The 25,468-nt window shown below is 42.1% G+C and overlaps 1 protein-coding gene across 10 annotated transcripts in view; it reads left to right on the top strand.

Annotated features, from left to right (window-relative positions):
* LOC146810747 (protocadherin alpha-C2-like) overlaps nt 1-25,468 on the top strand; it is an 839,920-nt gene that overhangs the window by 586,445 nt on the left and 228,007 nt on the right. For 7 of the 10 annotated variants that reach the window (XM_085617796.1, XM_085617791.1, XM_085617794.1 and 4 more), the window contains exon 2: nt 15,303-15,364. In XM_085617796.1, coding sequence (XP_085473922.1) covers nt 15,303-15,364 — 62 coding nt within the window. The remainder of the gene's footprint in view (nt 1-15,302; nt 15,365-25,468) is intronic. The other 3 variants (XM_085617795.1, XM_085617792.1, XM_085617788.1) reach the window with 1 other exon arrangement.

The following is a 25,468-nucleotide window of genomic DNA, read 5'->3' as shown; positions in this document are numbered from 1 at the left end:
ATTTTGCCTCAGTTGGCACTCTATTTTTTCTTCAAGAATAGAGAGCCAGATGACAACACCACTCCCAGTCAAGATACCAACCTTGTCAACACTGGACTACGCCCCAAAGCAATTTCACACCTTTGGCACACCAAGTTCCATCTCAGGTGTGCACTTTTGAGAAGGCGGTGACTTTTGATGTGATGGCGTTGTACGACACACGGCTCACGAATTTCTGTAATTTTTCCAGAAAGGACAGACTGGCCCTCCAGAATTTAACTAAAGATACGTCCATTACCATCAAGCCAGCGGACAAGGGGGGCGCTACTGTCCTGCAAGACACTGACATCTACCGAACTGAGTGCCTCCGGCAACTTACGGATATTAAATCCTATCGGATCTTAGAAACAGACCCTACATCAAGACTTACCCTGGAGATAAAACATCTGGTTGAGGAAGGAGAGGCAGAAGGGTGGATAACGCCGCAGGAGGCTCATTTTTTAGTGGTCAACAATCCGGTGATGCCCTATTTCTACTGCCTCCCGAAGATTCATAAAAGCCAACGGCCCCCCCCAGGTCGTCCCATCATCTCTGGGATAGGTTCACTATTAGAGCCCCTATCCAAGTTTGTGGATGTCTTTTTACGGCCAATGGTCTCAGATATGCCTACTTACCTCAAAGACACTTCTGATGTCCTGCGGATGCTACCAGATATCGAGTTCGACACTAGTACCGATATTCTGGCAAGTTTCGATGTAGAGTCACTCTACACGTGCATTCCGCAACTTGAAACTTTGGATTCCATCAAGAGACTTTTGGAAGCACGTAATTTGAATAGCATGACCCCCGTCCATTTCATTATGGAGTGTGCCAGGAAAACCATGACTGAGAATTTCTTTAGATTCGAAGATCAGATCTTTTTGCAAATCTCTGGCACATCCATGGGGAGTGTTTTTGCGCCCAGCCTTGCCAACCTCTATGTTCATCTGTTTGAACAACATCATGTACTGAACCACAGCAACCCCTTTCGTAAACATCTGGTGCTGTGGAAGAGGTACATCGACGATGTACTGGTGGTATGGCGGGGCACGAGTCAAGAGATTCAGGCTTTTCACACTTGGCTCAACAAGCAAAATGCCTTTTTGAAGTTCACCATTGAGTATAACAAACAAAGATTATCCTTTCTGGATATTTCCATCTTTCCTGTTGGGGACACTCTACACTGTGAACTCTTCAAAAAACCTATGTCAAGAAACTCTCTACTTTCATTTGACAGTTACCATCCCAGGGCCGTCAGAGAAAATCTTCCTGTGGGGCCAGTTCCTACGTATAAGGAGGAACTGTTCCACTAGGGATCTCTTTGACAAGCACGCCAGAGAATTGGCACTCCAACTTCGGTCGCGCCAGTATCCTAAGCGACTGGTGCGTCAGGCGTGGAAGAGGGCATCTAACAACAATCGGGATGCGCTGTTGGACAACAGCATTTCTAGGACTCCCAATGAAAGGTTGACCTTTGTAACTACTTTTTGTACTCTATCCAACAGATTACAAAAAACTGTACGTAAACACTGGCATATTCTCAATGTGGCCTCAGACAACATCCCACTCCCTCTGTTTGCATTCAAAAAGGGCCCTAGTTTACGAAACAGCCTGGTACACACTCGACCACCAACACGGCCTGTACGTACTGATAACACCTTGTGGTCATTACCCCCGGTACGAGGTCACTACCCCTGTGGCTCATGCAGCGTTTGTCCTCAGACAACCAAGGTCACATCAGTCGACATAGGAACTAGTCGCCCCTGGATACTTAACAGCCACACTAACTGCAATTCTGAGTGCGTGATATACATGATTACATGTCCTTGCTCTTTACACTATATTGGGCATACTACACGCAAAGTCAAGCTCCGCATCAGTGAGCATAAGAGCACGATCCGATGTAGGAAACAGTCTACCTGCCTTACAGATCACTTTCTGGTTAAACAACACAAAGCCGATGATCTGAGGTGGATCATCCTGGAACGACCCTTCATTCCTCAACATGTAACAGACACTACAAGATTTCTGTTCTTGAGAGAGCAGAGGTGGATTTTTAAAATGAAAACAGACATACATGGTCTGAATGACAGCATTCCATGGACCTCTATCTAAACTGTATGTTCATATGATCCCTAATTATTCATCGACACTCTCACATCGTCTTAGGGAGTCCATCACGGACATTGAATTAGGTCCATGACAGTTTATGACTTTTGATCAGCATGTACCCTCATGAAACTACACCTTTGAGGATTTAATTGCAGGTACATGTGGTGCATTAATATGATTCCTACATATCTCCCCCGAGACTTTGATAAGATCCTGATAGTATCACATACCTAAACCCATACTGGATAGAGACCTCCAGAGTACATGTACTTTAGTCATCAAGTGGACCAGGTTTGCCGTCTCCTCCCTACACCATTATTGTCCAGAAATTCTATAAACATCTTTGCGTTAGATGGAGGTGAGCTATATAAGTAATGAGGACTATTGGTTGTCCTTGTAACTAGGTCCTGATTGTGTTGATGCCTATTTACGAGCTGTGCGTGACACACATATCCCGAAGGTACTTTCTGCAACCTCTTAAACCTTAAATAGGGGTCAGCTCATCTAATCACCACTTGCCTGTGCCTTGACAGCACCTGTAGCACGGGTGTCATCTTTAGTCTGGCTAGATCTGAGAGCCCCAGTCTCCAATCCCGCCTCGTGTTTGATGTATGGCAGATTACAGTGATTTCACCCTAAGCCTCTGCCCGACGTCATCGATACCCCAGCCAATATATTATGTGTGGTGTCTTTGTTAGCCCGTATACATTGGGCGTTGACTCCCCTCTTCATACTCTAGTCATGTCAGAGCATGGTAAATTCGCCCTAAGCCATAGCTCCACTCCGTCGACACCCTGTCTAATAGTGTGTATGGTGTTTGTTAGAGCCTTTGTACATTGGTCGCTGGTTTACATTGGGCATGATTTGTTGGCTAGGGCATACTGTACACAGATTCTTTCTGTCTGCATGGAGCGTGTGTGAGAGACTATTATGAGAGACCATGATGAGTGTTTCTGCTTTTAGTAAAAGAGAGAGAGACAAGGATAGGTTCGACCCCTTCTTACAATGCTTGCCATTTCGGGTTACCTCACGCAGGATAATTTAGGTGCAGCGCGCCCCTTGTGTTTCGCTTGACACGTGCGCTTTATGCTGGATACTCTGTTCGACCGGTCCTTGTGAGACGCATGCGTGGAGACTAGTGTCTCTACACGCTTGTGCCAACTAGACATCGGAGTGTTATGATGGGTCCTGGTCTCATACCTAACTGGGAGTGATTTGGGATGTTTGGAATCCGGATCCCGGCTTTTATGAATGTTTACTGTGTTTGTTCCCCGTACCTGGAGACTGGTGGTCTCAGTGAACAAGCGCGCGCTCATGAGCATATGAGAGATGCTATATTCTAACGAATAATCCGGACTACGCATGTGCGTAGAGACAAGTGTCTCGATTTCCGCTCATGCGCGTTTCAGATGCGCTGGCTCACAGAGAAGACCAATACCTGCACCTGTTATTCGAGTGAATGATTGCTCCAATTAGAGCGGATATTTAAGAAGTCCTCTCCTTCCTGCCGTCACCTCCCAGACTGCTCGTAGTCCGGCTCGAGGTACCGACGGACAGGTAAGGAGAGAGGAACCTGAAGCTCTACAAATGGTAGACCTGTACATCTGGTGTGAGTCTGTTGTGGCTAGTTGGATAGTAGTCAGGGCAATAGAACCACCTCCCTTTGAACAAACAAGCAGGGGGGCAGTAATCTCTCCAGACCTGATAGCATAATGTCTGTAGAGAGAGGTTGTTACCTTTGAATCACATAAAGGGTGGCACCTTCCCCCCCCCCCCCATTTGATTGCACCATATTCTCTAAGAGTGGTTCATCCTCCTGTTCACTGGCATACTGGGATGAGAATATCTATATGTATTGGATGTTAAAGACAACAACTTCCCCGTATACCTGGCCGGTCTTGCTTGCAGGGCGGGTGTCTTAAAGTCATGGTTTTATTGGTTTTGGGGTGTTAAATATAGTGTAAGGGGTGCAGATGGATGAGCATCTGTGTGCAACTTGTCCTCTTTCCTTACTTTTTAACAGAGCGGTGCCTCCTTCACCGAGCAGTCAGCCGGGTGAGGAGAGGCTTTCCTCCCACAGAAAGCTGGGTGAGTTGAATTTACTATATATTTTTGTAGAATACTTTACTTACTAGTAACCACGCTTTGGGTTTTTGATGAAAAGTGCAGTGTACACAGGTCACTGTAGAATGATGGTCACTGATGCTGTTTTCGATTTTGTGATACACCTCTCTAATGGTTTGATTCTCCTAACTTCTTGTAGGAAAGAAGACCAAGCTCTTATACCCAAACAAAAAGGTTGTTTGTCTGGTAGGGTGGCTGTCGCCACATAAATTTAACGAATTTTCGTTCTTCACAATTTTCACTAGATATGTCAATCCTGCAGTAGCCTTGTTTTCCATCAATTTAGGTCCTGAAGAAAGCCGGGTTAGTTGACCATTTCGGCTGAAACATGTCGACCTCACGAGACCAAGTCAGGAAATAGTCAATTTTTTTAAGACTATTTGGTTTTTTAGATATGACACCTGGTCAATTCTCAATAAACATATTTTTTGCCCACATAGTCATTTTTAATACACTTTCACGTTGGAGCACTGCACATTTCTCTTTGAGTCTTCACAAGTTGGATTACACACTGTGTCAGGAGTCTTTGTACTTTGGGATCATTAGGTCGGGTACCCAGTAGAGCCGGCTGGCTCGATATTACGGGCCCAGACCTTGACCCCTCAGAGTCTCAGATGACGAAGCTCCGCCAATGAGGGTGGGCTGATGGACTCTTAACTTCTGACATAGTGATGTACTAACTATTTGAAGAGGTTCTCACTTTGTTTAACAGCATTGAGTGGCTTTCTGTTCTGTGTGCTTGGACTTAGTACCTTCTGTTAGTTGTTTTCGGCACTCTAAGATCCCCATGTCCTGAACTGTATTTTAACCTGTTTGTTATATGGACAGGGTAAATTACTCTATCTCGAAGGGAGTGTGTAGTTTTTATCTGAACACCAAAGATTAATTTGTTTATGGATCTATATGATGTTGTTATCCCTATATTTACATAAGCTTGCAAAGTGTCTTGAAATACTTTATGTACAATTAACTGTAATTTTATCCTTGTGCTTACTGGGGTTATACCCCGAAATAGACGTATTTTGATGATGATAATGATGATAATAAGTAACTGGAGCTCAACAGTGTTAACGCTGAACTCGTGGTTTGGACACTGCCTTGAAGCCTCCCTCTCCTTTGTATTTTTAACTTGGTGCTGAGACATGTGTTACCACTACAGTCAGTGATGTTGCCTCCTCTTGCTTTTTTCAGCTTTTTTCTAAAATCAAATGCCCATGTCTTCCCATTTTAACACCTTCTATTCTGTTTTTATGATGACAGCAATAATTCCTCTTGATTGAACATGTGGATTTCCATTTACTTGCGTCTACAAGTTTATCTGTCTAGAACACTGGAACTTTTCTAACATGGTCATGAAGTTTGCCCACATCTTCCTCATCACTGTGCCTGCCTCTGGCTACCACTGAAATGCACAATGGGGCTCAGGTCTAGCGTATGCTGCACCCTTCAGAAATTAATTCTCATTTGAAAGCTCAGGCTAAATTTGCATTCTCACCCTTCCTACCTCTTCCAATTCCTTGCTCTTCTAAGGCGAGATTGAGGAGAGAGAACGTTAACATCTCTAATCTCTCCTTGAGGAATTGTCTCCCCCTTGCTGTTAGACCTGTTGTTGGATATCTTGCCCTGTTAACGGATTTGACGACAAAGCTATTGTCTCTTCCCAACTAGCCATGTGGACTCTTTTCAGTCTCAGGCTGCTGGCACTTCTTTCTCACCGGAAACCAGCAATGATGGATGTGTGCTTATGAGCTACTTATAGACAAAAGAATCACTAATTATATTTGTATTTTTAAGAAATGGGATTTGAGGGTCCATTCTCATGACACCATCTATGCAGTAATGAAGTATAATGCATTAATTTTATACCCCGCAAATGTGTCGCCATAAGGTAACATCAGATGCTTGGAAATGATAAAATAACATAATGCCACTACCCAGATGTCCATGACGAAATGTGCTTGAAAGGCAAACACAAAAAATGGGAAAGGTACGCTCAAGGGGAAAATTTACTATAAAATAATTAATTTGTTATATAAAAAAAAAAACGTGCACAAGAGGGACTAAACTGACTCTGATATACACTGCAAGCCGTTATTGCCGAATGCAGTTTCTTGGCGCTACAGGTTTTCAAACAAAAGCATTTGAAAGTGTATTTCTAGGGGCCCCAAAAATCCTTATGGTGACACTGGGCAAAGAGTGACCGAGTCAGTAGTGGAAGAAGGTATAGAGAAGAAAAGAGGTTAAGATACAGATTTAGAGAGGGGTGACCTAGAGAGCTTTTACTTTGAGAGGGGGCCCCTGGAAGGTAGGGGCCCTGGGCAATTGCATTGCCTTCTTTGCCCATGCCTTAAAACGCCTCTGTATATCTTTTCAGGACTCTTCTTAAGCTGCCTTGTTTCATACTTTAGCTTCCAGCTGCAAGCCTAAAACTCTGCTCTCGTGCTGTGTCAGGATATGTGCTGGAGAGAAGTGAAATTGTTAATGTGAATTTAATTGCTGCGCTGGCAGAAATCTTTATTGGACATTAAGCAAGGCTGAGCAGTTTTCAAGAGTCCTAAGGAAGAATTGATCAGGCACATTTAACAGCAGCAAGAAAAAAAACCTTGACTCAATGTAGATCGTATAAAGCAGAGACTGTAAGATTGTGGTTTGAAATAAATTGCGCCACGAGGTAAAATAATCATGAACCTCCTTCCTGAAATGTAAGTCTCTCGCGCCACTGCAGCCCAGCCCGCCTTTGAACTGCGTCAACTTCAAGCACGGCTCGCATCAGTGATCAGTTTTGCCGGCGGAATCTGGGTTATGCATGCCCGCGCTGCTTCCCGTCCTTTCAACTTACAGCAATCTCATTACAAAGAAAAAAAACACAAAGTTGTTCATGGCCTAGAAAATATTTCATTCGAGCTCATGAGGGGTTTATGTTATTTAATATTCAGTATTGTAGAGCAAACGATGAAAGGATGGGTACATGTCTGCCTGTCACATCCCATCGAGAAGAACAGGGCGGACGGGAGCTCATGGCGCGTGGAGCATTATGCAGTGAAACCCTGCATTAAAGGAGTCAACCCGAGGTCATCTCTGAAAGCATAAACATGCAGGATTTGTACCAAAACATCCTTGCCAGCGGAAGAGTATAAAAAGCATGGGTACAGGCGGGACATATTTTGCCCTCGGCCATCCACTGAGCCCCGGAGATGTTAGATATTATTTCCATATCGTTATTTATTGATGAATAATTCTTGAAATGGTTCACAGCCAGCACTAGTTAGGGGGAATGGAGTGAAACACTATCACATCCATGTCCTCCCTCCAGCCTTGTATGTATTTAATATTGATTTTAATCTGCTCAGCGTCCACTGCTGTTGACAAGGGTCTCTATTTAGGGGATTGCTACTGGATGCGGTCGCTAGATGCTAGAGTCAGCTAGACCCATTGTGGACTGCTTTGCCTGCCCTGTGATGGAACTAATCTGCCTACTCATTTTGTTAAAAAGTATGCCCTTTACTTGTGCTACCTTAGACAGGTTGTGCAAAGTTAGGAATGGTGTGACTTGCAACTTTGCATTTTTTTTAAACTTTGCAAGTTTTATGAAATACTGATCTTGAAAACATAAAACCAAGGCAGCTTCAGGTGGCTTTTCTGATGGCAGTAAACATCCCCGGTGTCAGAAGGAGTCACGAGGGGCAGTGCGTTGACTGGTAATGCTTGACAGCCTTTGCCAGGCATATGTCTCACCATTAGCGTGTCTCCTTCCCCATCTCCAGTCACTGGCATCGTCTCCTGCACATTTCCCCGCATCACTTTTTCCCCTACAGGGTATTGGTGGGTAAGCTTTCTCGCACCCCCATGCACCAACCTGAGATCTCCACCTTATATACCCTAGCCCCGCCTACGCCTCTTCCCTCTCTTTTGGTACTCTCTGGTATTTTCCACTCACATGTCTTCACTTCATGGGTGGTCATCCTGCAGTTGAAAAACTTGTTGCATTTGGGCAGACTTCACCTCCATGAAGTTGTGCAAATCAGGAAAACTGCCTCGCTTCACAGACATGATGTTCCTCACTTCTTGTGACTTTGCAGATACTTCCACCTCTCACTTGTTCGAGCGTCTTGTTTTGTTTCTACTTTTGATTCCTATGTGTTGACCTGCTTTTCTTTAAGTATCAAGGCCGGTCATCAGGGGCAATGTCCTTATGATGGCACAATCTGTGGTGTCATTAGGGGTCAATGTGCATATGATTTAGTTATAGATAGCTTTATGATTTTGGTGGAATGACACTACTGGCTAAGAGACTTTTAAAAGTGGTAGAGAGCTATTTACATGACTTTCATGTAATTGGGAATCTTGTTTGCATGCCACTTACAGACACAACACAATTCATTGCCTACCTATGCTGTATCAACATCTGTAATGTTAACATTTTGTTGGAATTTATAACACTTTACAAGAACTGTTTCTCAACAGGGCCAGACTGGCTATTCTGCCACTCTGGCATTTCCATGGCAGACTGCAGGCTAGGAGGCTGCTTTCAGAGCATGATGGGCTTCCCTGACCTAACAACAGGGCACCTAGTTTGCACTTATGTTTTGTGCTATACAAATATACAAACTAATCGGCCATCCCCACATAGTGCCATTCTAGTCGCAACCTCCTGCACTGTGGGGGGTGATTTGGATTCCAGCCCTGGGTCTCATGGCTTTTAAAGATCAGATAAAAACCCTCATCTGCAGCTTCAACTACATCACAATCCAGGAACACAAGATCCTGACTGTCAACTGAGTGAAACCTCAAGTTTCAACAATTGGCTTGGCAGTGACTGTCAAACGACAAAAAACAACTTCATAATATCCAGCCAGTAATACATATAGAGCTGTAAAATTGAATTAAACCATTTCTGCAAAAGTGGCAACTTTATTACATCAGCTTTGCTGCTGTCAGTGAAAATTAGCTGCTCTAATGTGCTTCTGACATCTTTCCCAAAGCAGATGAATCTCTAAATTGCATACTTCCAGAAAGCATGGTCAGAGCCATCATACTAACAGAGGAACCCACATTGTGTCATCCTTAGATGACAGTACTAACTCTGAGTGTGACCCATATACAAATGGCTTCATAGTACTCATAACAGAAGAGGCCATTAAATAGGAGCCTTTAACCCGTTCTCAATTAGTAATCTTTGGTATTGCTGTGGTCTATCAGTGAACTTCCTTTCCTACAGGAGCCAATGTTCATGCTCATTTAGGCAGGGGTGACTGGTGTCAAAGAAAAGTGACGGGGCAGCGTGGGTGTGGAAGGGGGGGAACAACAGTAATAACACACACACACAAATAAAAAGAACTTACCTTTCGATCGCCACGTCGCCGCTCTTCTGGCTCCACAGCAGCCATGCTGAGGCTCCCAGTCACCCCTACGGCCAATCCAGACATTGCTCTCATGCTGCTGGCAGCATGGGAGAAGCACTAGGATTTGCCTGAGCACCCTGGGGTTGCGCTCCCAGAGAGACTGGGAGCCTTTGCCTGCTGTCTCCAACCCAGCAACACAGCTTGGGTTGGAGACATCTCAGTGCACATGTCGGTTTGGCCAAACCCACATGCGCACTTAGCATCAGTGCCCACCACTCCTCCTACGCCCGTCATCACAATGGACTAGCGCCTTAGACTCGGCCCTATGGAGAACAATCAAATGATAATAAACATGTGTTATTATTTTATTTTGAAAGTTTTGCAACTGCGACTCTAGCCATAGATAGCCAAAGCAGAGGAGCCGCCGCTGCGTAAAGGGCAGTCACTGTTTTCAGTCCGCTGGAGGGGCATATGAAGTGAACATGATCCAGTATGTTTCAATACATGCCATTTTCAGCTTTTTCATGTATCCTTGCTGTCATAAGGACACAAATCACTATAAAAGGTGAGAGTATGGTTTTTCTATGTTAACTAGGACACTAAGTCTGTGTTAGAAAATTGGTCTCCCACTTGACCCTTTTGGTGAATGTGGATGAGTGGGCAAAGTTTAGCAGAAAATAGATTGGGCCAGGGTACAGTACAACGCAATATATAACAAGTTACTTCGAGCAACTGCACTAATAAACAACCATTCACTCATTTATTACGACAGTGCAAAGGTCAGATTGCATTTTATTAACAAAGTGAGTGAAAGTGACATGGGAAGTGTACAGTTATCATTGTTGAGTAAGGAGCATCATGACCCACTTGAGGATCCGCTTGTGAGTCATGGCCCCTCGCCACACTCACAAATGGTAATAAAAAGCATAAAACACTCGGCACATCTGCATATATAGTATTTGTATGAGGGTGTGGGTGTGTGTATGCATACATGTATGCGTGCAGTAAATGCAATTGTGAAACTGTAAAAAGGAGCTCATTTAATTTACAGAAAAAGTGGCAATTCAGTAATAACAATGCTATAAATCAACGCCCTTTAACACAGACACAGTTTACTGGTGATGAGCAGTAGATGATTGGGAACACCAAAGATTCTGAAAACGAGGACATAAAAGCAACAGATTGCAGTTATGAGTAACCGATTGAATGATTTTTACGCTGTTTGCAAACTGATAACTTTTTCAATCGCTATTCGCTAAACGATTGCAAACACAGGAGTGTTGAATGGAGGATTGGAATTCGTTTACCAAAACCTGACTGCCCTCTATTGGCTTTGCAAGCCTTTACAGATCATGACCCTGATCATTGTAAACAATGAAAAAAGTCTGCGACAGACACTTAATATTAATCTCAAAATAGTTAATGAAAATAAAATATGGAAGATTTAAAATACCTAACATCCAGGTTACTAATATCGTGTTTTATCTGAACATGCCCACCCTAATGATCTGTCTGCACCGCGGCATGTTTGAGAGGCTCCAGCTACCATGGCCATGTTCTGTTGAAACCCATCCACTCCTCTTTGGAGCCTACAACAAGCTGTATCAAGTATACCTGAAATAACATAAGATATCTGGCTATTGATGTAGAATTTCTGTTACCGACCGAATATGTAAACAGCGCTACACTCCTCCCAAGTAGAAATAGCGACCTAAATCTCACACTTGCACTGGTAAGCTCCACTAAAAAGAGTTTTGCCATTAAAAATAGTTTTTTATGGTTTAAAGTTGAGCTTTCTGTCAGTGATGCACTCCCTTCTTCAGTTCAAGACTCATATCACGTGAGAGAGTAAAACTTGCGAAAAATCCCTTCAGAGCAAGGCACAGTGGTGTTTGGCCCTCATATCAGACTCATTGGCAAGATGGAGTCAGTCATTATGAGACAGACTCTGCTGAGTTTTTATTTTTCACATGACTGTTCAATGGCTTCTCCAGATACGATGAAGTGGGGAATCTCTCAGACTGTTCCTCTGCCCTCAGTCACTGTTGGCTTACATTTATGTCTTACCTGTGATCAACTAAGGATTACCGGTGTATGTTTTTATATTGACAGACTATATGCTGCATGCCCCTGCAGTACTAGGCCGCTTGGGACTCACATGTGTAGATTCTATTTCATCTTGTGCTCTTGTGACTCAAATTACTTTTGGGTATAGGTGAAACAGGCCAAGATTTTCCAGTATGGAAGACAAAGTCCCCAACCATGGGTCATTGATGGAACTCTAGGTTTTGAATTGTTAGCTTCCAGGTAGAGGAGTTTATACAAAAATTGTACTACTCGTCAAAGGGGATATGAAAGGTTATCTCCAGAGAGGCAATGTGAACCACAGCTCAGTACACAATTTGAAACCTTGAATATTGCACAATGATTTATACGAGAGGGTGCCTGTCATCCTCCTAAAGATATGCCGGACCCTTCAGAGTGCAGTGACTCACCATATTACAGGAGTAAATAATAGGCAACATATCATACCACTGATGACAATTTGTCATTGGCTCGATGTCAAGGAGCCCTACAAATCCAAGGCTCTGGCACTAATGCATGCAGGTTTGTGCAGCTGGGGACGTGAATTTTGAAATGGATTCTGAAGTGGTACTCCACAATAGCGCTTTGTGCGCTGCTCAGCAAAACATGCCAGCTCTCTCAAACTATATATTATTGTCGTAACGCCTGCCGTGTCGCCATGTGTTGCAACGTGGCCGGTCAGCATAGCTTTTGACTAAATCATCTTGACTCTCATCAGGTCGGGAGGGTCTTTTGAGATGGTGGATTACTTCATAATCTTGCCAGTTTGAGAATGACATAATCTTGTGTTTAAGAACATTCTCCATGAATAAATGAGCAATTAAGGCACTACTCCAGCTAAAGATGCAATCATCAATGTCTCGAAGTTGCCCTGCATGGCTGTGCTTAAAGTCGTAATCATATATTTAGCTGGCCAGGCGGAAAAGCTACATTGACTATAGTGCCTAGAGACAGACAAATATATAAATCAACTATACAATTGTTGCAAATGCTTTGTAAATGCTGAACAACCTCCTCCAGTGCATTGGACTTCAATATTCGTTCTGTTAAAATATTCCAAGTGTTGTGATTGCCCTCGTATGTGGACATTTTAAGTGTTGTACTACTATTGTTATTTACTCTACTTCCCCCACACCGAATACTTTCTGATCCTCCTTGCACCAGTATTCCTCAGCCCCTCAGATGAACCTTCGGCGTATTCATTTAAAAGAACAGCAAAGACCAGAGCTAGCTGAGGTGTGCTAACACATAAATGAACAGACTACATTAACAATAACTCGCCCCTTTACTGTGCACAGTGCTCAGATGCCATGAGTGTTGCTATGAATGCTATGCTTGAACGTGGTATAAGTGATGTAATATGACAGGGTATAAGCTGTACATGGTAGAGGGTCCATTTATAAATTAATATAGTCTGTCTAGCGAGTTCACAACATTGTATAGAAATAAATATGCAAAAAGGAAATGGTGAACTATGGGTAGTTCCCAAGTTTAGGAGGAGAACAGCTCTTTCATATAGAGGACCCTACAACACCAGCAACACTCTGAATTTGCTCATCTCAAATGTCTGTTTCTTTAGCAGAGTTTTTAAGCATAGGATTAGCACAGTGCCATCCGCGCTGAGCTAGTGAGTGACAAAGCCTTTGCCATTTTTACAGCAAAGTCTTTAAGCATAGGATTAGCAGGTACCCGCTACACTGACCTGACAAATGACAAAAGCCTTGTACTACTTAAGGCAGAGTATTTATTACAGCTTTGTATTGGTAAAATACCGACCAAGCCAACCTGGAATAAATAAAAGCACCCTCAGATAATTGTGTTTTGCTCAAGTTAGAGCTCTTCAGAGAGGTTTAGCTTTGCCCAGATTCAAAGGAGTATCTGGTATAAGTCAACACACTACTCTTACATGGTTGATTTTATTCATATACTACTTTTGATCATGACAGTAAATAATTTTGTGCCGTTGTTCAGAGAAATGTACTCCAATTAATAATCCACATTGAGAATATTGGATTTTTGTTATCATGGTCATATTTACTGTTGTCAGTTGTACGATTAGTTTTCATGCTGCAGCAAACGTATTCATTATGGGCCTGAGTTGCAGAGCTGTTTGTTCAAATAGTAAGTATCCTTTACATGGTAAATTCAAGATTGTGACTATCAAAACTTAAATCCCCACATGAAAATGAATTTACTACCATATAGAATTTCTACTTGATGGAATTTCTCATGTTAGAATATATCCTCGCAGAGTCGGGTTGGGGCTACTTAAGAGCAGAAGAACAATTAAAAGGTGGTGAAAACAGGGGCAGCTACTAGGACGGAGGAGCATCGCCCCACTGCTATCTTGCAATGTGAGAAAGCCAAAACATAAAATGGTAATAACTTTTAGTTATTACCATTTTATGTTTGCTTTGCGCATTGCGGGTGGGCTCTCTGAGCAGGGGAGGAGTGGTTTGCCTCTCCTGAGTGCGCAAAGACTGTTTGGTCGGCCCTCTCGGGCCGCCCAAACTAGTCATGCACACTCTGCCCTTTTCCATGCAGGCTGCATTGCAAACCCTTACAGATCATGACCCTCATAATTTTAAACAATGAAAAAAATCTGGAACAGATACTTAACATTAATCTCAAAATAGTTCATGAAAGTAAGCTATAACTAACATCCTAGTTTCTAACATCCTGTCTCATCTGAACACACCAACTTAAATGATCTGTTTACACCACCTCATTGCAGTCTGCATGGAGAACATGCCCACCCCACTAGCCTCTGGCTGGGCGTCGACCCGACCAATCGCAATGCTGCCATTGCAGTGTTGTGATTGGCTTAGGGGAGGGAGCCTGGCTGCCTGCTTCCTGTTCCTATTGGAGGCAGGAGAACTGGAGTGGAGATTTTGTGGGACCCGGCGAAAACGTACGTTTCCCCCTGCGATCCCTCGTGCCTGCCCCCACCAGCAAGCAATACCGGCCGCTACTGGGTGAAAACCAACAATCTACAAGCTTGTCGGTATTCAAAAACGGTGTTGGCGTTCACAAAACTTTTTCAGGTAGTTTTCCAGCATAGACCAATGATAAATTCCCTGTTCTCGAGGAGATGTAAATCCACCCTAATAAAAAAGAGGGAACATCCCAGTAATTGTTGGTGTGTGTAACCGAAGTTGTTTTCCAGGGGAAATGTTTTATTTGGAAAGACAGAAAAAAAATGTTTTCATGCACGTGCACTGATGCATTATGTTTATGCATGCAGAAATGTACACTTGCTACTTTTCTGAATAAATGAATGTTGACTCATGATTAGCTGTCAGAAACTAGGAACCTGGCATTATATTTGATGAATTTCAATATTGTAAGACATTTGCTCCAGAATAAAAATGTCACAGAATCTTTCTCTTTTGTTTAAACTTACACTCAGATGTCTAGAAGGACTGTTTTGGTGTATGAAGATATAGTTTTCCACGGCTGTGGGAGGATGTACAACTAGATTATTTGTTTATTGCTGTGGAAATTGTTGTTTATGATTTTTTTAGATTTTGGAACTGACTAAACATTTTAGTGTAATGTCATTTGGCATTTATACAGGAACTGCACTCTGGCATTAACACAAATATGCATTTGTTCTTTCAGCAGCCAAAACATCCCAATCCAGATTGGCGTTACTCGGCGTCCCTAAGAGCTGGAGTACAAAGGTATGTCTTCTTTTGAAACAACTTCTACAATATATGTATGGGAAATAGGGTATTTATTTCTGGTTCTCTACAGAAGGCATGTATAAAAAGCGTATAAAAAAGTGATCAAGAGAATTTGTGAAAAATAGCAATTGCTGCATGTGGCGTAGGAGTAAATATATGAACAGAACGAGCAAGCTGGGATTTTATAGGTTAGCGTGTTGAAATATGGGTGTTTCGCGTTAGAAGGCGAAGGATAAGTAATTTCCCGAAGGTGCTCAAGGTGGGGATAGTTATTAGGTCGAGTGTGAGGATATTCAAGTAAAGTAGTGCCAAGATGGAAAAACACACAGATCTTGGGGTGGTGCCGAGTGTTGAGGCTACTAACATGTCCCTGGTAAGTGATCAAAGTGGAGACCTAGGAGTAGAGAAGTAAATGGTCTGTGAAAGGTTAGTGGGAGGATCGGAAAGGAAGCAAATGTGGGCAGCAGGCACATGGATGCATTTGTGCACTGTAATGATGAATTTTTAGCAGTATCTGTGATTTACAGTAGTTGGCCTATAAGGTCCATACCAGTAGAGAGGCTGGTGAAACTGATCAGGTCAAGAGCTTTACAAATGAGCTGCAAGAAATAATATAGGAAAGTACGTTTTGTGGTGCGTTCAAACCCGTTTGGTAATGAATTGGTATTTTCAAGAGTTAAATACATTCGCAGAGTTCCAGGATTAATAATTTACCAATGGTAACAGGTAATTCCAAATATATTAAGAATGCCAGTGAAGTGCATCATACAGTGACACAGTAAACAATGTGTGCTATCAGTGTACAAACTTCAAATAATGCTTGAGATATTGCTTCTAATAACTCACACGAGTCGTGTGAGTTATTACATTATATAATAGATTGGATCCAGGAGTCGGTTTATAAAAGCATATATCTAATGTTCTTAGTACAGTTGATTTGTGACAACTGTAGTCACCTGTAGTAAATGACTATTTACAGTGTCTACTGTCTCAGCAGCAAGACACCTCAGGGTATTTGTGCGCTTAACAAGTTGAAATAACATAACAGGAGTCTAGGTGATAGGCAGACAAGGCAGCATAATTAAGGCTGCAGTTCAAACAAGGAAAATGGAAACAGACTTTTCCTCTTCTGATATCTTTTTCTGAAAAGAAAACGTCATCACTAGAGAGGAGATGTTTATGGCAACATATTTATTGTTTTGTAAGCTATAGGTAATTACGGGAAAGATGAAATGTCTCCATGTTTCTACACAATTTGAGCCACATTATTTCACCTGAGCAATAAACTGATTTTTGATAAAATTATCGACTGCTTTTTAGTGAGTTTTATTTTGCAACACAGATTCTGCATTTATTCTTCATTTCTGCAGTAAACATGAAAGAGCAAGGCACCAACGATTTAAGCTTTTTTTGTGGGAAGGGAAATGGTGTGATCCTTATTATATGTAATAAAATACCCTCTGACATACATTAACAGGAAAAGGCAAGTCACCCCGGAGTTCCATAACCTTATAAAAGAATTTGGCCTCGTTCCTGTATGTGGCCATGGAACTCCTCAGCAGCTTACAACATGCTTATAATATACAGCAGTGTCCTTTATCCCTTATTTAAGAAAATCCTAACCAGCACTATAGGTAGAGCTCAACACCAAGAAATGATCGATATGACCCATGGGAGCAAAGCAGCAAGCATACAGCAATCCCACAATTTAACAGAAATACAGTGGTAACATTGCTTTTGTAAGTAAAGTTATTTATATTGATTTTGGGGTGTACCACGGATCAGAGATGGACACCGTCATACCACTCTTTTATTAATGGATTTATTATTCACTGCCAAGACATCTCTCAGGAAACTGGCACTTTGGCCTACAGTGCGCCATGAGGTCATCCTTGAGGCAGGTTCTCAATCGTTGTGGAACTAGCGATCGCCTTTCTTCAAGTGAAAATTAAGTCACAGTCAAGACAAGTTGCCTTGTTAAAGGATAAATGAATTTTATATAACTGCTACCTAGAGTACAGATTTTGCCAAAAAGCGCATTATATAAAAAAAGAAATGCAAGAGTATTTCAGCGTCCATTTACTGAATTAGTGTTTTTGTCCACTGTCTCTCATGTGACTATGCCCACTTTCCTCATCTGCAGAAAAGTATTTGCTTACAGCCATTCAACAAGATTGAACTATCAGGAGTTTCACATTACCTCTTGTTCAACAAACCCTTCCAGAGTTTTTCTCATGTGTTTTGGTTTACTTGTGGTCGGAAGATAATAGTGATGCATGTAACTAAGTTTTAGTTCCAGAAATTTGTGTTGAAAATAATAACTTTTCCCCTTGGTGGAATTTTTTTTAGCATTCCCCTTGTGACAAAACAAGCAGACTATCTATATTTGTCTTTCCATGGGACTGGAAGTTCTCTTCTCACAATTTCTGCCTTTATGCTGGCCAATTTTCTGCCTCCCAACAGAAACTAACAAAGGGTTGATCCATCCTAACTGAGTGGGTTTAGATCAGACACTGGAAGCAACCAAGAGACCCAGATATTTAATGAGATGGTGATATGATTAGGCCTTATGCCCTCCCCCACCCCCGCCCCACCGCCCTCATAAGCACCATAGATGAGAAAGAGTCATGGAGGACAAATGTTATGCCAGCTGAGAGAGCTGCAATTCAAAATTGAAAAGCACTGCAACACAATCAACCTGGTAGAATTAACTGTTGGAGTACCAAAATGTTGCATGGGTTTATCAAGAGGTAAATGGAGAGCAGAGCGGGAACGATAACCCAACACAAATCATATGGTTGCTCTATGAGAAGGCAAATGTTGGCAGAACCTCATGTCCATCAAATGTCCCTCAAGACTATAATTTCAGGTGAATCATACCTAGGTTTTAAATGCTAATACAAAGGATGCTCTTCCCTTATGGGTGCTCCTCTCTATCATAATGCATTAGATTATTGCTCTCAGGGAAAGCCAAGGCATTATCTGGTCCTCCTGAGGCATCGATGAGCTACATTGTTTTGATGAATCTTTTTATTACCCTCTTTTTATTCACATTTTAAAATAATACATACATTCTACTACATCTCTGTGCACCAGTTCATTGATACTGTAATATACATGAAGCCTTTATTCTGAGTGCCAACCTTCAATTTGTACTTCAGTTTGCTGGCATTTCAATCTTGGCCCCATTCCATTTTCTCCTACAAGAGTTTGTAACCTGAAGGTGACTTTTGATTCGAAGTTATGCTTTGCCTCCCACATAAATAGGTCGATTCCACCTTCTTCATGCTTCTCACAGTCATGCATAAGATCCATTCTTTCTTCATTCTGAAGACCATAGACTCGTTATTCAAGCAGCTGTCCCTTTTCATCTAGGTTAAGGTAATGTGCTATTCTGAGGGCCCCCAAAACCTTTTATTGTCAGATTGCGGATTGTTCTGAGTGATTCAGACCAGCTTCTCTTAGGAACTTTCTCCAGAAACAGCTGTTTCAACACAGTTTGACAAGTTTCAATAGTGGACTGTGGACAAGCGAATGAAGTTCAAAGATTTAGGCTTCATTGTTATGTGTTGCGTGTCAATAGCTTGAATATATTCACAAAACACTATGTCATCAAAGGCCCATGCACGCATTTACAGCCTTTTCTTTGGTACTTCTGGCTGTTTCCCGCATTTATCATATTCCACAGGGTAGCTGTTCTTTTGTTCATCTACCATTTGGAGCTTGCTTCCTCTTGCCATTAGCTTGGTCACTAAACATCTCATCCTAGGAAAGTTTCTTAAAACCTTCCCTTTCCCTCTCAAGGTTAGCGTCTGTTAAATAGCATAGAACCTTTGCTTACTGTTTCAAATGTATCAATCAATCAACCAATCAATCAATTTATTGGTGAAGTGCTTAGGTATGCAAATCTTTCTTTATTTGGAACACATATGCTAACTTGTTCTCACCTCAGTGGTCTGGAATGAGACCCACTTACCAGTTTGATCACGCAATGATATTGTACTTAATAAAGTATATAATATGAGGAAGTTGAGCTTGAATATATTCAGTTTGTGCTTACCTGACAAAACACCTGGAAGTATGTATGGGAGAAATCCTCAATACTCAGACATGCCAGAATTCCATCAGCATAAAACATCTGCCCCACCAGAAATGAGAACACTACATCACTTCTGCAACTTGTAAGGAACTGCTCGCAGTGATTCTCAAATACAGGCTTCCTGGTCAAGACTCACCTGGCCTCAGTCATTCGCAGCTTGAAAAAATAATTGGAGAAGTTTTTGTCTGAAACAATTGTCTATATTTCTGCATCATTTAGCTGATTAGGAGAGTTCCAAAACATCTACCAAGACGTGTGCCGCATCTGTACTTTTCTTAAGGGAACATTTTTAAGTCATGTGATCATTCATGTAGAGGAAAACACACATAACGAAAACAGACACCGTTTTTTGAAATTTCAAGCTACACACTTCCATTGATCAATTCTTAAATGTATGTGTTCTATGTCTTAGTACTTCATAGCATTCATTTGATAAACTGATTATCTTAATTTGATACAAGGTTATCTTCAGTGCAACTGGGTACATTGCGTCAGAAATGAATTATTCATTTGAGAGAATAGGGGTCAGATGTACAAAAATTAGGAATAGCGATTTCCAAATTGTGATTCTTACTGAATCGCTATTGCAGGGATTCTGCTCATGCGTAGAACTATGCGCAGGAAACCAGGACCTCAGTGAATTGTGGTGTACCAAAAAACTCACGTCAGTACCCAGAACCCTTTTCCGACTAGCATCAGTGTCTTATTCGTTCTCCGTATCATCTCGAAGCTACCAATGATTAGACAACCCAGAACAAGCGACTTAGAGTACTCTCAGGAATGGTGGGAATTAGAAACACCTTTTCATTATTATTCTCATATCAGTCCACAACAAGAGTAATCAGAGACACAATATAGTTTAAAATGTTTATTTTTAAGATACAGTACTTTGGCTAACATAAGCAGATAAATGATTATAAATAAAACCATCAGCATTGTTACAATACCATATAAAATGAAGGGAGAAATCATATTATAAATGATAGTGTAATATAGTCCCTTCATAAGAATGCTAGTTTTATTAAACTATTAGAAGGTCTCTAGGTTTGGATGGGGAACCCCATACCGTAAAGATCAGCTTAGGTGAATCACATCACAGGATCAGCTCTGCTCTGTGTCTGGGAAAGGTCTTCTCCAAAGTGTCTGAATCATGCATGCAAAATGAAATATTAAAGGCACTCGAGTATCAGAAATTTGCATCTGTGTGCGTGTTATGGCTAGAGCGTGGGACGATCAACATGAATTCAAAAGCATACATTGTTATTTGGCCCTGACGGCTTCTGCACATAGTGTTCAGACCAAGGCCGCAGTGCACGTCTAGGGATGTGAACAACAGACCGTTTCTCTTGTGAAGAAAAAGCAAGCAAGCTGTTTTCTTATAATAACAGCTACCTGCAGTGTTGTGTGCAAAAGCTGCAAAAGTGGCAAGATGGCATTTTAATTCTAAGATGCTTATGCTAACATAGCAATGTGTGTACCTGGAGCTCCGTCTCCACTACACCCTCCCTTGATCGGACCATGAACAAATAGGGATGCAAATTAGGAACGCAGAGTTCAAGTTCGACAGAGACAGAGCCAAGTTCATGTATTGTCCATCCATATAATTGGTAGTAAAAGTTCGAAAAACCTGCTTGAAAAAGGAAAAGAAAAAAATATGTAACATCTTGCAAAGGCTCGACAGAGCCTAGATGTGGAGTATAAAAAATTGAAAAAACTCAAAAACTTGTGGGTTGACTATGGGAAGATGGACATCTACCAAGTTATTCCATCAACGTGTAAGCTCAATAAGTAGCAACAGCCTCTAAGAGGAAGTCATTATAATGTTCTGTAAAAGATTCCGCCATCCAGTCTAGCACAGTAAATGAACATACATGTTCTTTGATAGCTGAAGCCTCCAGCACCATCAGAGGACAACTTGCGTGTTCTTCAAGTTAACTTCTTGCCAAGAAGTCATACGCTGCAGTATAGATATCCCAATTCCCTAGGACTACATGTGCCGCTCCACAGGCCATAATCCCAATACCAGAACAGTCCAACTCATGAGCCACTAAGGGACCCATCAGTCGATCATAATCCGGGGCAGGAGACACTGAGTTTGACAGGCACAAATCCAGAGCCCATTCGAAAGGACAATCTAGGCAATGAAAAACAGGTTGCACGCAAGTAAAGTAGGAAAATCGGAAGAACAATCCATAGGCTACGCTTAAAGTGGCCAGTGGTAATGTTCCATAATATTCAAGCATCCGGTTACGAAGTTGGAGCAGCCGGGGTAGGCTGTCGTGTGATACATATTGTGCAGCCATTGCGCAGCAAGCAGACCAACAGGAGCACACCAGCCGTGAGGGCGAGAATCAACGGGAGCCCGCCGAAGACGCTGGAAAAAATAGAATGAAGAAATGCCGGTATCACACCATAGACAGTCTAGAAGGAGGTCACGAGGCCGGAGCCCACAACTTTGGAAAAAATGCACTAAGCCAGTTGTTGACGAGGCATTGAATATAGCATGAATCAGAGCACCGAAATGAAGGGGGAGATCAGTATTTAAAAGCGCATGCAACTCGGTGCGGGTGTTAGCTACGTGAAGGACAAATGTTTCACGGGAGGAAGTCAGTGCGACTTCTTTTTGAGACAATAAAGCCCTTATTCTGCTCATCTGGCACAGGATTTCCCTTTAGAATGCAAGCTAAATTTGGTGCCTGAACGTTGCATGCGCCATGCAATTGGATGTGCCTACAGACTACTGAGTGATCAGGTGTGGAAGTGCATTCCTCTCTAATGCACCTGTATGTAAATGGGAGTGACCAAATGTCATGCAGGAAAGCAGTACCTAATGGTTCATATCTACCTAGGGCATAATGTTCCATACATGAACTGAACTTAAACAATGGAAACGGCAAAGTGATTAAACCATGGATAAGCCACACAGCTGAGTTCGATTCGGCCACAGAGAAAGGTAAAAGCTCTAACTTTTCAATATGCAGTAATGAGTATGTTGCGTCTTTCATGGATATGAATTGTTGTTTTGCAGTCAGATTAAACGGCAAGAATAAAGATGATCTATTCATGTAGTCCCAGGAAACTTTCCCAACCTTCAATGTTTGCAAAGTCCATGCAAACTGCATAATAGAACGCAATTGATTTTGACCATGGTATAAAACAGACATATCATCCTGTACAATATCCACAACAGATGAAACAATATTATCTAATGTATAAATTCTCGAAGAAAGGGTGTTAATGCTATTATCTATTACAGCTAGAACTTTTTCCAGATTTGCCTGATCAATAGCTCTTAATCTGGAAGCAGCCTCAATTTGAGACTATTTCCAAACTTTGTTATAAATAGCATACACCCATCTTTTGGATCTGCCACCCACATGACCCTTAACAAAATCATTCAACTCTATTCTGTCATTTAATTTTGATAAATGAAGTTTAACAGATGCTAAGGTGGAATGTTGCAGCCAATTCTGACACAATTTCCCGACAGAATAGGTAGTAACAGAATGAGGAGATGCAAATCTGGGGTCAACCCTAACCTGTGTATAACCAGGATATAGACCCAGAAACAACGTTGACAGGAATCTGAGCTCGTCTGCCATATCAACCATCCTTCAGGATCTAAGCTGGAAATGTTGAAGGATGTATTAGAAATATAGGTCTGCAACGCATCGATGGACAGATCTGTGTGATTATCCCATTGTGGATAAGCACCCAGATCAGGAACAGATTGTGAATTCATCTTTTTAGAAGTAGCCAATCCAAAGCAGGTGGTTTGAAAAATGGTAGAATTCAAAAACAAAATGTGGTTTGGGATAAGGCAAGCATGATGCAGAGCCTCTGTACCTTGTACCTGCCATGTTTTAGAACCCCAAAGTGAGTTAAGAACAATGGTATCTTTCCACAGCTCATAGCCCCCTACAGCCAATTCATCCATAAAGGATTTGGAATATATTCATTTAGTGTTGGTCAGTCGAACCTTAGAAGCGGGCTCCGCAGCCATTTTAAAATACAATTCTTCAGGTTCAGACACACTGAAATCAGTAAAATACGTAAATCTTTTCACTTAAGTTTTAGAGCTGCCGTCAAAGGGCGCAGGGCAATGCTCCCATTGTGTGTAATTGACAACATCTCTAAATGTATTCGCTTTATGCAGGTAATGATTGCCATAGTGTTGGTAGCAAAACAACTCCCCATAGTTAGCCGTGTCTAAATACAAATCTTCTGCATCAAAAGCAGCATAATATTTCAAATCAGAAAAAAGTGCCTCTATGGCCTGGACGTCCCAATCATCAGATTGGATGTTTTGTCTCACAACATCCCCCATAGAAACACGAAGTACATTGGGACATTAATCACCTCTGTGGGACCATGAATTTGAAATTTAACAGCATCCCACACAATCCCATCCAACACAGGCCAGGCAGTAATATTCACAAAAGTCTGGTCTCTTTTCATGATGTGCGATGAGGAGTGGGGGGCCAAAGTTCCATCAATGAATCTAATTGCAGATCTTTCGGTGAGATAGTGTCCATTTACAAGACGAAAAAATACCACCACAAATCCAATGGAAATAAACAAAAAAAATACTTATGAGCAGCAGCCAAATGTAAGTCCAGGGGGAAATTAAAAAATGTCTTTTAAACCAAGCAGCAAAAATAGAAATTTTCGACGGGGGATTGGAAGTCATAGAGTTAGTGTCAAATGAAAAATGTGACTGGTCAACTGCAGTTGATTGTAATCCAGGCAACTACACATCTGTGGGATAAGTATACTCCGTATCTTCATTTGGACCACCAGCCGGTGGTGGCAACAAAGGATTAGTAACTGTATGCATCTCGAAGGCAATGTCAGGTCTGGTGGTAGACGCCGGAGCCAAAACAGAATTTCTCAGCATCGCTGGACAAGAGACCGCTGGAGTCATACTAAGAAGAATCGGCCACTCGCTGTAGTTTGACATTGTCAATGGAGATGTACCTATTATCCTTGCGACCAGGAAGTGGAGGTAAAATGACTGTTCTTGTACCCTGAACGCCAAGCACTGGTACTGGAGCACGATAAGAGGGGCCAAATTCCTTCTTGTTCTCCACCTTCTCACGGACCAGGTCACCAACTCGAGGTAGCCAGCCGACTACCGGAATCTGAAGCGCAGCATCAGCCGTTGTGGGCAAGTGTTCCTTTGCAAGACCATCTCTGGTCTCTTGTAGATTCTGTAATACAGCACAGTGATCATCTACGTCAAAGGGTGCGGCCGCCGCCGCCATGTCAAACATCTTTATGCCAAAGAGCATTTCGTATGGGGTCCGCCCACCCAGAGACCTTCTAGGGAGATTATTAAGTGCACTTTGAATGTTATACAGATGAGCTAACCAGTTCCTGACAGTGCCTAAAACCCTAGCTGTCGGGGATTGCTTTAAGTCATGGTTCATTCGCTCCACAACACTATTGCCCTCAGGCCGGTATGGAGATGAAACTTTGACTTGGACCCCAAAGATCTCATGGCATCCTTGTACGCCTTAGAGGCGAACGCAGGACCCTGGTCAGAATGAAGGGTACCAAATGCAAAAAATTCCCACAAAGACACGCAAATCCCTGATGACAGTTCGAGCATCAGCACTCCGTTGTGGCCATACCCAAAAAAAAACGTGTGCACGAATCCACTGCAACTAAGATGTATTTATACGCAGTATCAGAGGAGAAAGGACCGCAGTGATCTAAATAAACACACCCAAGTGGTTTATTAGATATGTACAACTGTGTTTGTGGTGGGCGCACAGCAGTTGAAGGTTTAATCTGCTGGCAGATGTCACAATTAAGAACAAAAGCTCTAGTCTGTTAATACAACCCGCGCCACCAGTAACATTGTTGTAAGAGAGTAACAGTCGCTGAAACGCCGGCATGCGCAGAAGCCATGCCTTCGTGAGCCGCTGTTATCAAGGAAAGTCTGGAAGTTGGGAATCAGTCTGTTACCAACGTTGTTAATTCTCACATAAGGAACTTTA

The sequence above is a fragment of the Triturus cristatus genome, chromosome 7, assembly GCF_964204655.1.
Source record: "Triturus cristatus chromosome 7, aTriCri1.1, whole genome shotgun sequence".
NCBI classification, from domain to species: domain Eukaryota; kingdom Metazoa; phylum Chordata; class Amphibia; order Caudata; family Salamandridae; genus Triturus; species Triturus cristatus.
This window is presented reverse-complemented; position numbering and strand designations above follow the sequence as displayed.